General features: G+C 43.5%; 1 protein-coding gene across 1 annotated transcript; it reads right to left on the bottom strand.

The window, feature by feature from the left end:
- Positions 1–6,280: 6,280 nt before the first annotated feature.
- lgsn (lengsin, lens protein with glutamine synthetase domain) lies at positions 6,281–10,919 on the bottom strand. The gene is given in 4 exon segments (XM_041786389.1): positions 6,281–7,474; positions 9,261–9,330; positions 9,332–9,401; positions 10,424–10,919. Coding segments are annotated over 4 exon segments (1,830 nt in total).
- Between the last annotated feature and the right edge of the window lie 3,072 nt (positions 10,920–13,991).

The raw sequence follows: 13,991 nt of genomic DNA, 5'->3' as shown, positions 1-13,991 counted from the left end.
GTATGTCTAATTTTAAATATTTTTTAACATTTTTTATCTTTGACATTTTGGTCTGCAAATGTTCTTAAACATCCGTCTTTACCAGGTTATCAGTTATTTGGTTTCAGTAATTAATTTATTGCCAATACTACCTGATTATTCTGCTCTGATAATCCTTAAAGCAGCGTTACTCAACCAAAGAGCCAAACTGTTGAAAAAATACCTCTGCAAGAGCCACAATCTAAGAGGTGGAGAGTGGCTAAAACAGCTCAAAGTAGCAATAAAAGATCAAAGATGGCAAAAATGGTCAAAAAGCAGCAAAAAATGGGTGAAAATGGGCAAAAATTGGGATTAAAATTGGAAAAAAGATGGTTGAGAAGTAACAAAAAAATGAGTAACAGGTGGTAAAAAAAAAAGGTCCAAAGGTGGCAAAAACTAGGCAAAAAATTAGTAAAAAAAAAAAAAGCAGTCAAGATTGAAAAAATGGGCAAAAAGTAGGAAAAAAGTGGTATTTAATGACAAAAGGATGCCTAAATGGGCGATAAATGGTAAAAAAAAACATTAAAAAGGGCAAACATTGGAAAAAGTGGCGAAAAGAAGTGGGAAATGGGCAAAAATAGGAAAAAAGTGGTATTTAGTGACAAAAGGATGCTTAAATGGACGATAGGTATAAAAAAAATGGTTTAAAGGGGCAAAAAAGTTTCCCTGTTTAAGGTTTTCTGGGGGAATAATATTTAAAATGAAGACATCGAAGAGCCACTAATAATCACAAGTGGAGTATCACTGCCTTAAAGTAACTATAGTCTATTCATTTTCCTCCATGCACAGCAGAAGTTAGCAAAGAAAAACACTTTTTTTCTGGTTTATGGTTCCGTGCCTCCCCTGAAGCTCTGTGGCGCCCCCCAGGGGAGGCCTGCCTCACACTTTGAAAACCGCTGATGTAAATCATCAGGTATCTATTCTTAACGAAGCCTTATTCACATGGGACCAGTAGTTCCTGAAGATCTCTGGTTATATGGGAACAGCCCATCAGTGTCAGCATTTCATACGCCACATTCTCACTGGGACAGAAAAGTCTAAAATTTACTGAAACATTCTGACATTATGGTTAAAAACATCATGGTGTGGCATGACACCACCTGGTCTCTGGACAGCAACTGGAAGAGCTTAAATCGGGCTTAAAATGTCCATCCCAACCCTACCTGAGCCTCTGCACATTCTCTCTAAACCCATTCAACTAATCTATCATGCAGTTATTGCTGTTATCAATATTTGGTGGTATGACTGTTCTGGGATCTCCCTGCCCTTTCAAAACCTTAAGTGGAAAGCTTCAAGCAAGAGCAGAGCGGGCATAAATGACAACAGAACGACACTGATAAGTCACATGTATAATAAATGAGGAGCTGGGGTGGAGGAGGATTGCAGAAGTAGCTTTCAGAAGGAGAAGCAAAGAAAAGGCAAACGAAAGCAGCTTGAATAAGAAGGCATGATGGCATTTAGTCAGCTGGACACTTAGCCTCATCCACATGGAGACGAATTCAGGAGTATATGCAAAAGTTTTTGTTGTATTGGCATTTCATCCACATGGAAACGGCGTTTTGGAAGGTCGTAAACACTGCTTTTTTAAACTGGGTCCCAGAGTGAACAAATCTGTAAACGCTTACCGTTTCGTCTCCGTGTGGACAGCCAGCTGCATCTTTCTCAAAATGATTACGTCACACTTAGCGTAGCCCACTTATCCCTCGTGCACAAATCGAACCAAAAGAACAACGGCGGACTACAGGGCTGTGTTTGTGCTGCCGAAGCTACTGAGATTATTGTGGCTTTGACAGCAAAATCTGATGCTCCTTTACCACCACTGAGAACAGCAGACACCAGACGTTCTAAAATCCACCGCGGAGAACAACCAGAAAGGCACCTAGAAGAAAGTTTGTGGCAGTTTTCTGTGATCTTCTTCTCTTTTGGTGCATTTCCGTGGCAGCGGTACAGCGCCACATACAGACTTGGCATACAGCGTTTCAGAGGTTCCGTGGTTATATGGATATTTCCTGAAACGGTCCCTGAAACAGGGATATATTGTTTCATCCCCGTGTGGACAAGGCCTTAGATTTGAACATTTTCTGTTTATAGAATTAGCACATGGGGGTAAATACTTCGAGTCTCATTCTATGGCTGTATGAGACTTCTGCAAGGGATGAAATACAGCAACGCTGGATCAGCGTGTCAGTCAGAGATTCATGGTTGTAAGGCAGAAAACCCTCCAGGATATGAGTATCCTTCTCCTTAGGAATTAGGGACAATCTCAGTGTCCAGGTTGTTAATAATGCAGTTATACTTCTCAAACTTTACCTTACTATACTTTTTTTCTTCTTTACAAAATACAAACATGTTGATTTGGACAGACGTCCTGTGCAAATTCAGAGGCCTCCAGGAAATACTGACCCCATGCGAGTAAGGTTAATTTCATCTGTCACCTTGAACTGGGATGCAGGGCTGATGTGGAATTACTGGAAGTCATTATTTTTATCAATGCAGTAAGCTCAGCCTCAGTGTTACATAAAGCACTTGTAGATAGGAACACAGTCAGCATGCAGAGTCCTTCATTGTGTTGAATATGTTTTGTTTTTTCAAGGTTATGCAAAAGAAAAATTCAACTGCTAATGCCAAATCCAACAGAAAGACCAACAATAACTGAAACCAACCAATAATGAATGTCTTTTTATTTACTGAACATCTTTTCTACATCACGGAGCTCTGTTGTCCTAAAACTACATGAATTAATAAAATAACCAAATTATTGTGATTATTCTGACTGTAGTACCATCCTACTGCCCCAGACTCACTACAGCACTAAATATGGATTAATCCGCCATTTAAAATAGTCCCTGACAAAAGCACTACTCCTCTGTTTCTGGTAAATTTAATGGACTCGATAACCATGAGCTGTTTTAGGACAACAAACCCAACTCTTCTGTAAAATAAGACTCTGTTGTATTTTTAACAATCAGCCTGTTTATGAGGAATGAGTGGGTTTAGAAATGGAAGTACTGCTGTTTTTGCTCATTTTCTGTTGGTATAAAACTACCAAAAAAGATAGAATATCTCCTTCTGTAATTATTTTTTTCTCTTTTCTTATTTGTACAGCTTTTATTATGACTTAATGTACTTTTAACATTTGTCTCCTGTGTTTTCTTGTAAATCATTGAAGACATTTATGTGTGAAGACCTTCAGGCTGTAAATCTGGGAAAATCTGACGTTTATTAAAACAGTTTTACCGTATGAATGATGAAGAATCGTTTCATTAGCTCTGCTCACAGTGAAGTCAAAGGTAACGTGAGCTGAAGCTGCTCGAATTCATGCATTTGTAGGTGCAAATGAAAAAAAAACAGAGTTACTTTAAAGCTGTAAAAACATGTCAGACAGGTATATTTATGATTTCATTTCTACATTTTCTGAGGAGTAGGGAGGTTGAAATGAAAACTTTAGGAGGATGGTATTAAAGGCGCCCCCTAGAGGTTGGTATTTCTAATATTATCATCAAGCACTGATAAGTTTTTACAGAGCCCCAGACGTTACATGGTCAAAAAAAATTAGTTGGGGCCACAATATGGCTAGAACGTGCACGAAACACTAATTTGTGGACAAAATGCACTGTTCCACATTATTAAGCACAAAAGAGTTAAAAAAAAAAACATTTTATAGGTTGTAAAGAAGTGAAAATGGTCATTTGTTGAATTTGCAGCATTAGGAGATCATATTTACTGAAATCAAAGCTATTTCAATCAAAAACATCTTAACAGGACAAGTTCCATGTTAACATAGGAGCCCTTCTCTGATATCACCTTCACTATTCTTGCATCCATTGAACTTGTGAGTTTTTGGAGAGTTTCTGCTTGAATTTGTCAGAATATCCTCCCAGAGCTGCTGTTTTGATGTGAACTGCCTCCCACCCTCATAGATCTTTAGCTTGAGGATGCTCCAAAGGTTCTCAGTAGGGTTAAAGGTCAGGGCAGGATGGGGGCCACACCATGAGTTTCTCTCCTTTTATGCCCATAGCAGCCAATGACACAGAGGGATTCTATGCAGCATGAGATGGAGCATTGTCATGCACGAAGATCATTTTGATACAGAAGGCACGGTTCTTCTTTTTGTACCATGGAAGAAAGTGGTCAGTCAGAAACTCTAGATACTTTGCCGAGGTCATTTTCACACCTTCAGGGACCCTAAAGGGGCCTACCAGCTCTCTCCTCATGAATCCGGCCCAGAACATGACTCCGCCCCCTCCTTGCTGACGTCACAGCCTCATTGGGACATGGTGGCCATCCACCAACCATCCACTACTCCTCCATCTGGACCATCCAGGGTTGCACGGCACTCATCAGTCAACAAGACTGTTTGAAAATGAGTCTTCATGTATTTCTGGGCCCACTGTAACCGTTTCTGCTTGTGAGCATTTCACTTACAGCATTTTGTTCGGCCTTAAATGACAGACATCGTGAGACCTCAGAACAGTTCCTGTGTTTATAGATTTGTTTCTGAGTCATTTTCCAGCACTTTATCTGCAAATACCTATGCACTTTCTATAGTACTGTTTGTTTTTAACTTATTGTTGTGATCTGACACTGAAATGTATCATTTATTGTGACGTGTGCTGCTGACCTCTTGGCCAGGTCGCCCTTGTAAAAGAGATCTCAATCTCAATGGGAATTATCTGGTTAAATAAAGGTGAAATAAAAATAAATAAATGGGGGGCTGAATAGTAGGTTTATACACGACTGCAAGCCTCTGGAGGATCCTACACCTTGAGGTTGGTGGGACTCCAGAGGCACCAGCAGCTTCAAATACCTGTTTGCTGCTTTGTAATGGCATTTTAGCATCTGCTCTCTTAATCTGATGAATTTGTCCGTCAGAAACCTTCCTCATTATGCCTTTATCTGCAGGAACCCGTCTGTGCTCTGAATCAGACACTAATGTCTTCACAGTATGATGATCATACTTAAGTTTTCCTTAAATATCTCATGTTTTCATTCCTTGTCCAGACATTGCACTATTTGAGGCTTTTCAGCAGCAGAGGTCCTTTCTCTTTGCTGTATTGCTGAAACCTGTGGCTTGCTTAATAATGTGGAACGTCTTTCTTAAGGAGTTTTCCTTTAATTGGGCTCACCTGGTAAACTAATGATCACAGGTGTCTGAGATTGATTTCAGCGATCCAGAGAGCCCTGAGACACAAAACCATCCATGAGTTTAACCTCCTGAGACCCGAGCTCTGGTTTGGAATGCAATTTCCTTTAAAATTCTGATAGATTTCCAAAACAGGAAACAGACTGCCTCAAATTTCCTAACAAAAAATTCAGTGAAAATTATTTAAAGGTTTTTTTTTTTGTTGTTGTTGTTTTTTAAATCACATAAACTATCCTAAATATCCTAAAACATTCCTGAAACATTCCAGTAAACCTTTCTGGGGAAAAAGCCTTCACATTCAGAGATTTTCCCCCAAATTTCAGGACAATTCCAGAAATGTAAATTACCACAGAATGTCAGCAACAATGATGGAAAATTTGCAAACAAATTCCCCCAAATTTCCCTAAAACTTCAGGAGATTTTTAATGGGAATCCCTCCCCCCAACCCTCCCAAATTTCTGTAAAAGTACCTCAAAAATGTTTAAGCTCATGTAAATCTCTCCAGTTCATGTCCCCAAAAAGTTAGAGGAAAAATTTGTGAAGATTAAAAGCAACATTTCTGAAAATTCCCATAAAAGTACCTCAAATTTCCTAAAATCTCAAAACAACCTCTCTAAAATTAACAAGCATATCCCCAATCTTTTTAGGAAAAAATCCTGAAATTTAAAGCAAAATTTCCCCAACATTCAAAGCACATTACTTTAGTGTCTGTGGACCCCTGGTTGATCATCTAAAATATTCTTACAGCAGAATTTATTAGTTGTAATAAAGCCAGAATGTGATGTCCTTGTGTGTACAGGATCAGGAGGTTAATTGAAAAACAAAAAATGAATGCGTATGACACTAAAATCCAATTTGCATAATAATTTGGAATGCGGTGTAGGTCGAGTGTTGCAGAGCGGCGAGAACACAGCTGTTCTTTATGTCACCAAAGAAATACATGTAGACAAAAACACTCTTCTGCACATCTTAGATGAAGTTTATTTAAAGTTTTATTTGAAATGAATGAAAAATACTAATTTCTATGAAAATATATCAGCAGGATGTATAAAACAAAAAGGCTGTTTTTGACATTTTCATGATTTTATTAATTTGTCTCATATAAAAAACAAACAGATTTTAAATGAAGTACTCGAGGCATTTGTTCCTCTCATCATCCAGTTCTTGGGTTTCAATCTCAAACTTCTTCATGGCGATAAAATACTGAACAAACGGCTCTCCCAGGGCGCTGCGGATGACGTGATCATCTCCCAGCGCCTCCAGAGCGTCGTCGAGCTTCACGGGGATGGCGAACTCCTTCTGCTGACTGGGCGCTTTGTTCAGACTGCTGTCGACATTCAGGTTCCGTCTGATGCCGTCCAGCCCGGCGGCCACGGTGGCGGCCAGAACGATGTACGGGTTAGCCATGGCTGAGCCCAGCTTGTTGTCGATGTGCGTCTCCCTCCCGCCGTGACACTTGATGTTGAAGGAGCTGCTGTTGTCGTTGCTGCCACAGGTGGCACACAGCACTCGTTTGGGGTCTTTGACGGTCTTGGCGATGTGGCTTCTGCAGCCCAGGCCCGGTGACATCAAGCAGCTCAGCGCGGCAGAGTGGGTCAGGAGCCCAGCCAACCATTTCTTACCAATCTCAGACAACTCGCCTGCTTTCTCACCACTGTGGAAGAGGCTGCGCCGCCCGTTAGCATCCCACAAACTGTGAGAGAGCACGCCAGCATTGTACAGGCCGTCGTCAGTAAAGAAGCTAGCAATGTAGCTGTGTTTACGAGCCATTTCTTTGATGCCGGTGCGGAAGGTGAAGGCGCTGTCTGCAGCCGCAATCCCAAACTCCGGCCTCAGGTTGATCTCCATTTGTCCGGGGCCGCTGGCAGAGGCGATGCTGTCGATGTCTGCACCCATGCAGTACATGCTGTCCACCAGCTGCTGGAAGAACGGCAGGTCATGGTTACTGAGCAGGGTAGTGGCCGGGAACATGAGAGTCTTTGGCCCGATCCGGTCCGGTGCTCCGAGGACGCAGCATTCATACGTAAAAGACGAATGCAGAGAGAATCCCATGGTTTGAAGCTGGCCGAGGAGCTGCTTGGCGATGAGGCGAGGGGAGGTGCGAAGGGGGCTTCCTGTCACTGTGCAGGGGTCACAAATGACCCGTGCTGTCTGCTCAGCCCAGGGTAGGACCCTGAAGGTGGACAGATCAGGGATCAGGAGGACATCACTGCTGAAGTTGGCGGTGTTGGCGTGGTCCACTTCGTTGCTCTTTGGACTGAGTGTCAGCTCCAAGTAGCTTCTCGGCATCGGTATCCCATAAACTGCTTTCTCCTGTGGACACAACATTGTCAGTTTAACAATAGTTCAACACTTTGGGGAATTCTCTCTGGTGCTAAGAATTAAACAGATATTACATGTCTCAAAAACTGAGGAATAAATTATTTTAAGAAGCTCAGCATGACACAAGAACAGTGTGCATAAAAAAGCAGTATGTTGGCTGGTGGTTTCAAACAGTCATATTCTTCTTGCCATTTACTCCTTAGCAAATTAATTATGAGCTGATGTTAGCATTTAGTCTAAAGCATGTCTTTGATAAACAACAGACTTCTTTAACTTGGTCTGTCAGAGTTCTGCAAGGGATTAACCCCAAATACACAGCAGCTATGAACCATGATCGGAACCAGAGGCCCTCCTTGATGGATGGATGGATGGATGATGGATGGATGGATGGACGAATGATGGATGCATGGATGGACGGATGGATGGATGGATGATACATGGATGGGTGGCTGCATGGATGGATGGATGGATGGATGGATGGATGGCTGGCTGGCTGCATGGATGGTTGGATAGATAGATAGATGGGTGGATGGATGGATAGATGGATGGGTGCATGGATGGATTGATGGATGGATGGATGGATAGACAGATAGATGGGTGCATGGATGGATGGATGGATGGCTGCATAGATGGATGGATAGATGGATGGCTAGATGGATGGCTAGATGGATGCATGGATGGATGGATGGATAGATGGATGGATGGATAGATGGATGGATGGATGGATGGATGGATGGATGGCTGGCTGCATGGATGGATGGATAGATAGATGGATGGATGGATGATAGATGGATGGGTGCATGGATGGATGGATGGATAGATGGATGGATGGATGGATGGCTGCATGGATGGATGGATGGATGGCTGCATGGATGGATGGATAGATGGATGAATGGCTGCATGGATGGATGGATGGATGGCTGCATGGATGGATGGATAGATGGATGGATGGATGGATGGCTGCATGGATGGATGGATGGATGGATGGATGGACGGATGGCTGCATGGATGCATGGATGGATGGATGGATGGATGGATGGATGGATGGATGGATGGATGGCTGCATGGATGGATGGATGGATGGCTGCATGGATGGATGGATAGATGGATGGATGGATGGATGGCTGCATGGATGGATGGATGGATGGATGGATGGACGGATGGCTGCATGGATGCATGGATGGATGGATGGATGGATGGATGGATGGACGGATGGCTGCATGGATGCATGGATGGATGGATGGATGGATGGATGGATAGATAGATGGATGGATGGATGATAGATGGATGGATGGATGGATGGCTGCATGGATGGATGGATAGATGGATGGATGGATGGATAGATGGATGGATGGATGGATGGCTGCATGGATGGATGGATAGATGGATGGATGGATGGATGGATGCATGGATGGATGGATGGATGGCTGCATGGATGGATGGATAGATGGATGAATGGCTGCATGGATGGATGATGGATGGATGGATGGATGGGTGCATGGATGGATGGATGGATAGATGGATGGATGGATGGATGGCTGCATGGATGGATGGATAGATGGATGGATGGATGGATGGATGCATGGATGGATGGATGGATGGCTGCATGGATGGATGGATAGATGGATGAATGGCTGCATGGATGGATGATGGATGGATGGATGGATGGCTGCATGGATGGATGGATGGATGGACGGATGGCTGCATGGATGCATGGATGGATGGATGGATGGATGGATGCATGGATGGATGGCTGCATGGATGGATGGATAATTACATGGAAGAAGCGGACAGGTACTGTCTTGGACCTGGACACCCCGTGGAGGTCTGTGGCCTCAAACCGCACAGGCACATAAGGTGAGTTTGATCTGCTCCATGGCAGGAACTACATACAGATCTTGAGTTTCTCATTTGTTACCTGTTAACTGGTAGATAGCCATTAGAGTTTTATTTCAAACACCAACTTCAGGGATGGTCTAACTCTTGGAGGGCCATAAACTCAGAAGTTTAGTCCTTCGGAGTGGAGCTAAAAGCAGGAACTACATACAGGGACTTGGTTTCTCATTTGTTACCTGTTAACTGGTAGTTTGTCAGTTATTTGTTACCAGGTAGCTGTGCTGATATCTATGTAGGTTCATTAGCTGTTAAGGCAGAAATCATTTCCTGGTTACTAGCTGTTACAGGTCCAATCATGCTAAGGTTAACTAGCTAGTTAATGCATACATTTCCTGGTTAACTGGTAGTTAAAGGCTCTTTCAGTCCCAAGTTAACTTTCAGTTAGTTACACATTCATTTCCCAGTTATCTAGCTGTTAGTGACCCAGTAGACTCAGTCATTGCCTGGTTAGCTAGCAGTTAGGTATACATCTGTTCACTGGATATCAAGCAGTTCTCCATGTTGTCCATGTTTGGCCACCAGGGAGCGCTGCATGGGATCTATTTAACTGTCCCTACTCACTCAGGATGAACCCACATCACAGTTTAAGAAAACTTTGTGAACACAAAACATTAAAAAAAAAAAACAGAACTCTTTTAAGACTGCCATGTAGGGTTTTTTCCACAACTCTGCATTGTCAAACAGGGAACAATACTGAGTGAAAGCAAGCCAAAAACAAGCAGGAACCCTTTGTTCTTTATGCTGATAAGAGTCATAGAGATCAACTTTTGTAGGTACGAGAATCGACACCAAGTTAATCTGACCAGATGAGAGAAGACCACATAATAAAATGGTCAATGTTCTAGTCAAACACTGAGTCTACATCCAGGAAACACATGGAACTGAATGATTGAAGATCAAGATTTCAAATCAATAAAAAGGAGGTGAAACAGAAGCGATAGAGCCCCATCCCAGCGACTTCTAGGAGTCTAGGTCTGTGATGGATTTTAGCCTTAAGCCCTTTCCCTTGTCACATTTTTACCATCAAACCAGAGCGTCACTAACCTGTGTGAGAAGCTCCACTCTCTCCCCAGGAGCCGCTGATCGTGTGTGTGTGAGCTCGAACTCCAGGCTGCCTATTTGTGTTGGCCTCAGACCTGAACGAGCTGGATGAATCCATGTTGGGTGGCTGCTGAATAGACGTGCTATCACTGGGCCTGGGCCCCCCTCTTCTGGAAGCTTCATGGTGGGGTTTGAAGGTGCTGAACGCCCTGTTGGGGTTGGCATCATCCTGGCGTCCGTCGGGCCTGCCACCTCCGCCTCCTCCTCCACCTCCACCTCCACTTCCACTGCTGCTGCCTCCATGGAGATACGTGTACGGACTCCCCGGCTTCCCATCATCTCTTCCTCGGATGCTGAGCAGAGGACTCTCCCTTAGGATGGTCTTCAGCTCCTCCATGGTCTGACGGGGGACTCGGCCCATGCCCATCTCGCCGTATGACATCCTTCTTTTCGTGGGCGTCTCTGTGGTCCAGTCCTCTGTGACGGATGCTTCGTCCATCCTCAGATCGTCCACCCGCTCGTGTGACCTGTGAGGCAGGGGGCCGATGGGGATCACAGTGGGGGCGTCTGGAGGCAAAGTGGTGCTGGGTGGGGAGTGGATGATGCACGGACCTCCTGCTCTGCTGCCCCAGTCCAACGGAGGTACATACTTCCCCGTCACCCTCACTCCCTTTCTGTTGTTCAGGCTCATTCCCGTCCCGTCTATCTGGTCTTTGCTCCGGCTCTGAACTCCCTCCTGGAAAACACACAAGGACTCTATCACAAGGATGGTAAGAGAGGGTCAATCTGCATGAAAAGAGTGCAAGAAATCAATCCAACAAAGCTTGAAAAGTCATAGAAAATGAAGATAGACATTGTTACCTTGAAATCTTCCGAGTCATTCATGTCTTTGTTTACACTCTTTCATAAATTTTCATTTGGAGTTTCATAGCCCTCATGTGAAGGCAAAGCTTCACCGGCACATTAATTTTTATAGACAATTGGTACAATGGTGATCGATTAGAAAGTTCTCCAGCAGCCACGGGAGTCCGACTGGAAACTGGCAGCGACCAGGCGCTGCTAGACTCTGAGCGTCTGCTGCTGCTTCCAGCTCATTGGCTGCTCGTCCAGGACAATTCAGAGCTGCTTTTGTGTCGGAACGTGCAGAGCTCAGCAGCTGCTGGTGCTTCCAGAAAGATATGTGAGCAAAAGTATTTATTCCAGAGAGATGAGAACACACAACTATGAGGACAGACAATGGCTGAGCTTGGTTAGGGGTGGTGTGTGCATGAAATAACTGAAATAACTCTGCAATCAGTAAAAAAGGAGATGCATGAATGTTCATCAGATCAGGTCATTTCTGGACTAAAACAGGATGACATCCTGCAGGATTTCCTCAGCAGATCCATGAATAAAACTGTAGGAGACACTGAAACAACTGAAAACACTCTACCACAGAGGAGCCGTTGATGTTTAAGTCTGATATAATGAAGCAGAGCCCTGTAGACCAACATCACTGAGACTTTTCTGTCCCAATCCACAGCTTCCATGTGACGTCACAAACTCCACATCTGTTTTCACGCTGCAAACTGCTTTGACATACATGCCCTAGTTCCAAAATAGTTGGGACAATGTGTAAACATGAATAAACAAATATTTGTAAATCATTCTCAGACTTTATTCAACTGAATACAGCACAAAGACAAGAACTTCAACAGTCAAAATCATACAATTTCTTTCTTTTTTATATATATAAATATGTTCTGAATTTGAGTCCTGCAAAACATTTCAGTAAAGTTGGGACAGGAGCATGTTTACCACTCACCTTTCCTCTTAACAACACGTTTTAGTTTAAGTATGAAAAGTGGAAAAAAGGTGGGAGATTTGGATGAAAAGCAGCAAAGAGTAGCAAACATCTGACAAAATGGGAAAAAGTGGCATTTAATGGCAAAAGTCAGCTTCAATGGACAAAAAATGGCAAAAATTGTCAAAAAGTGCCAATAATGTAGCAAAAAAATACTCAGGGGAAGTAGGGGGAAAATAGGCATAACATGACAAAAAGTGGGTGAAAAGTGGCAAAAAATGAGAAGTTCCCCCAAAATGAGTTAGAGGTGGCAAAAAAAGCCTAAAAACAGCAAAAATGTGGCAAAACATGAGTGTAAAAGTGTAATAGGCAAAAATGCTGAAAACAATGGCATTTAATGGCAAAATGCAACTTAAATGGGCAAAAAGTGGCAAAAAAGGGAAAAAATTGCAAATGGCAAAAAGCAGAATAAAAGAGGCCAAAAACTGGTGGCAAAAATGGGATAGAAGTAGTAAAAATGGGCAAAAAGTGGCAAAAAGAAATGGCAAAAGTGGGCTTAAAGCAGTAAAAATGGATTAAAGTGGCAAAAAAATAATAATAAAGGAAATTGGACAAAATAGTAAATAAGGATTTAAACTGATAAATGTGACTTGCAATGGATAACTTCTGAGGTTATAGTTTCCCTTAATAATGACACTAATAAGAAAGAAAAATAAATAAAACACACTTTAGGGGCCCTCCCTACTGTGGGCCCAGGTAATCAGTACCCTTTTCCCCACTTGCTATGACCCTGCCCACACCACCGCAGATGTGACAGTGACCCATGCCATGGGCACTAATACACCCCCACACCATCACAGATGTGTATGTGACCCATGCCAAAGACACTAATACACCCCCACACCATCACAGATGTACTAGTGACCCATGCCAAAGACACTAATACACCCCCACACCATCACAGATGTGTATGTGACCCATGCCAAAGACACTAATACACCCCCACACCATCACAGATGTGTATGTGACCCATGCCAAAGACACTAATACACCCCCACACCATCACAGATGTACTAGTGACCCATGCCAAAGACACTAATACACCCCCACACCATCACAGATGTACTAGTGACCCATGCCAAAGACACTAATACACCCCCACACCATCACAGATGTGTATGTGACCCATGCCAAAGACACTAATACACCCCCACACCATCACAGATGTGACAGTGACCCATGCCATAGACACTAATACACCCCCACACCATCACAGATGTGACAGTGACCCATGCCATAGACACTAATACACCCCCACACCATCACAGATGTGACAGTGACCCATGCCATGGGCACTAATACACCCCCACAGCATCACAGATGTGACAGTGACCCATGCCATGGGCACTAATACACCCCCACACCATCACAGATGTGACAGTGACCCATGCCATGGACACTAATACACCCCCACACCATCACAGATGTGACAGTGACCTGTGCCATGGGCACTTATACACCCCCACACCATCACAGTTGTGACAGTGGCCCATGCCATGGGCACTTATACACCCCCACACCATCACAGATGTGACAGTGACCCATGCCATGGGCACTAATACACCCCCACACCATCACAGATGTGACAGTGACCCATGCCATAGACACTAATACACCCCCCACACCATCACAGATGTGACAATGACCCATGCCATAGACACTAATATACCCCCACACCATCACAGATGTGACAGTGACCTATGCCATAGACACTAATACATCCCCACA

Source organism: Cheilinus undulatus, linkage group 4 (genome assembly GCF_018320785.1).
Source record: "Cheilinus undulatus linkage group 4, ASM1832078v1, whole genome shotgun sequence".
Lineage (NCBI taxonomy): Eukaryota > Metazoa > Chordata > Actinopteri > Labriformes > Labridae > Cheilinus > Cheilinus undulatus.
The sequence above is the reverse complement of the archived record's forward strand: the minus strand, read 5'-3'. Positions and strand labels throughout refer to the sequence as shown.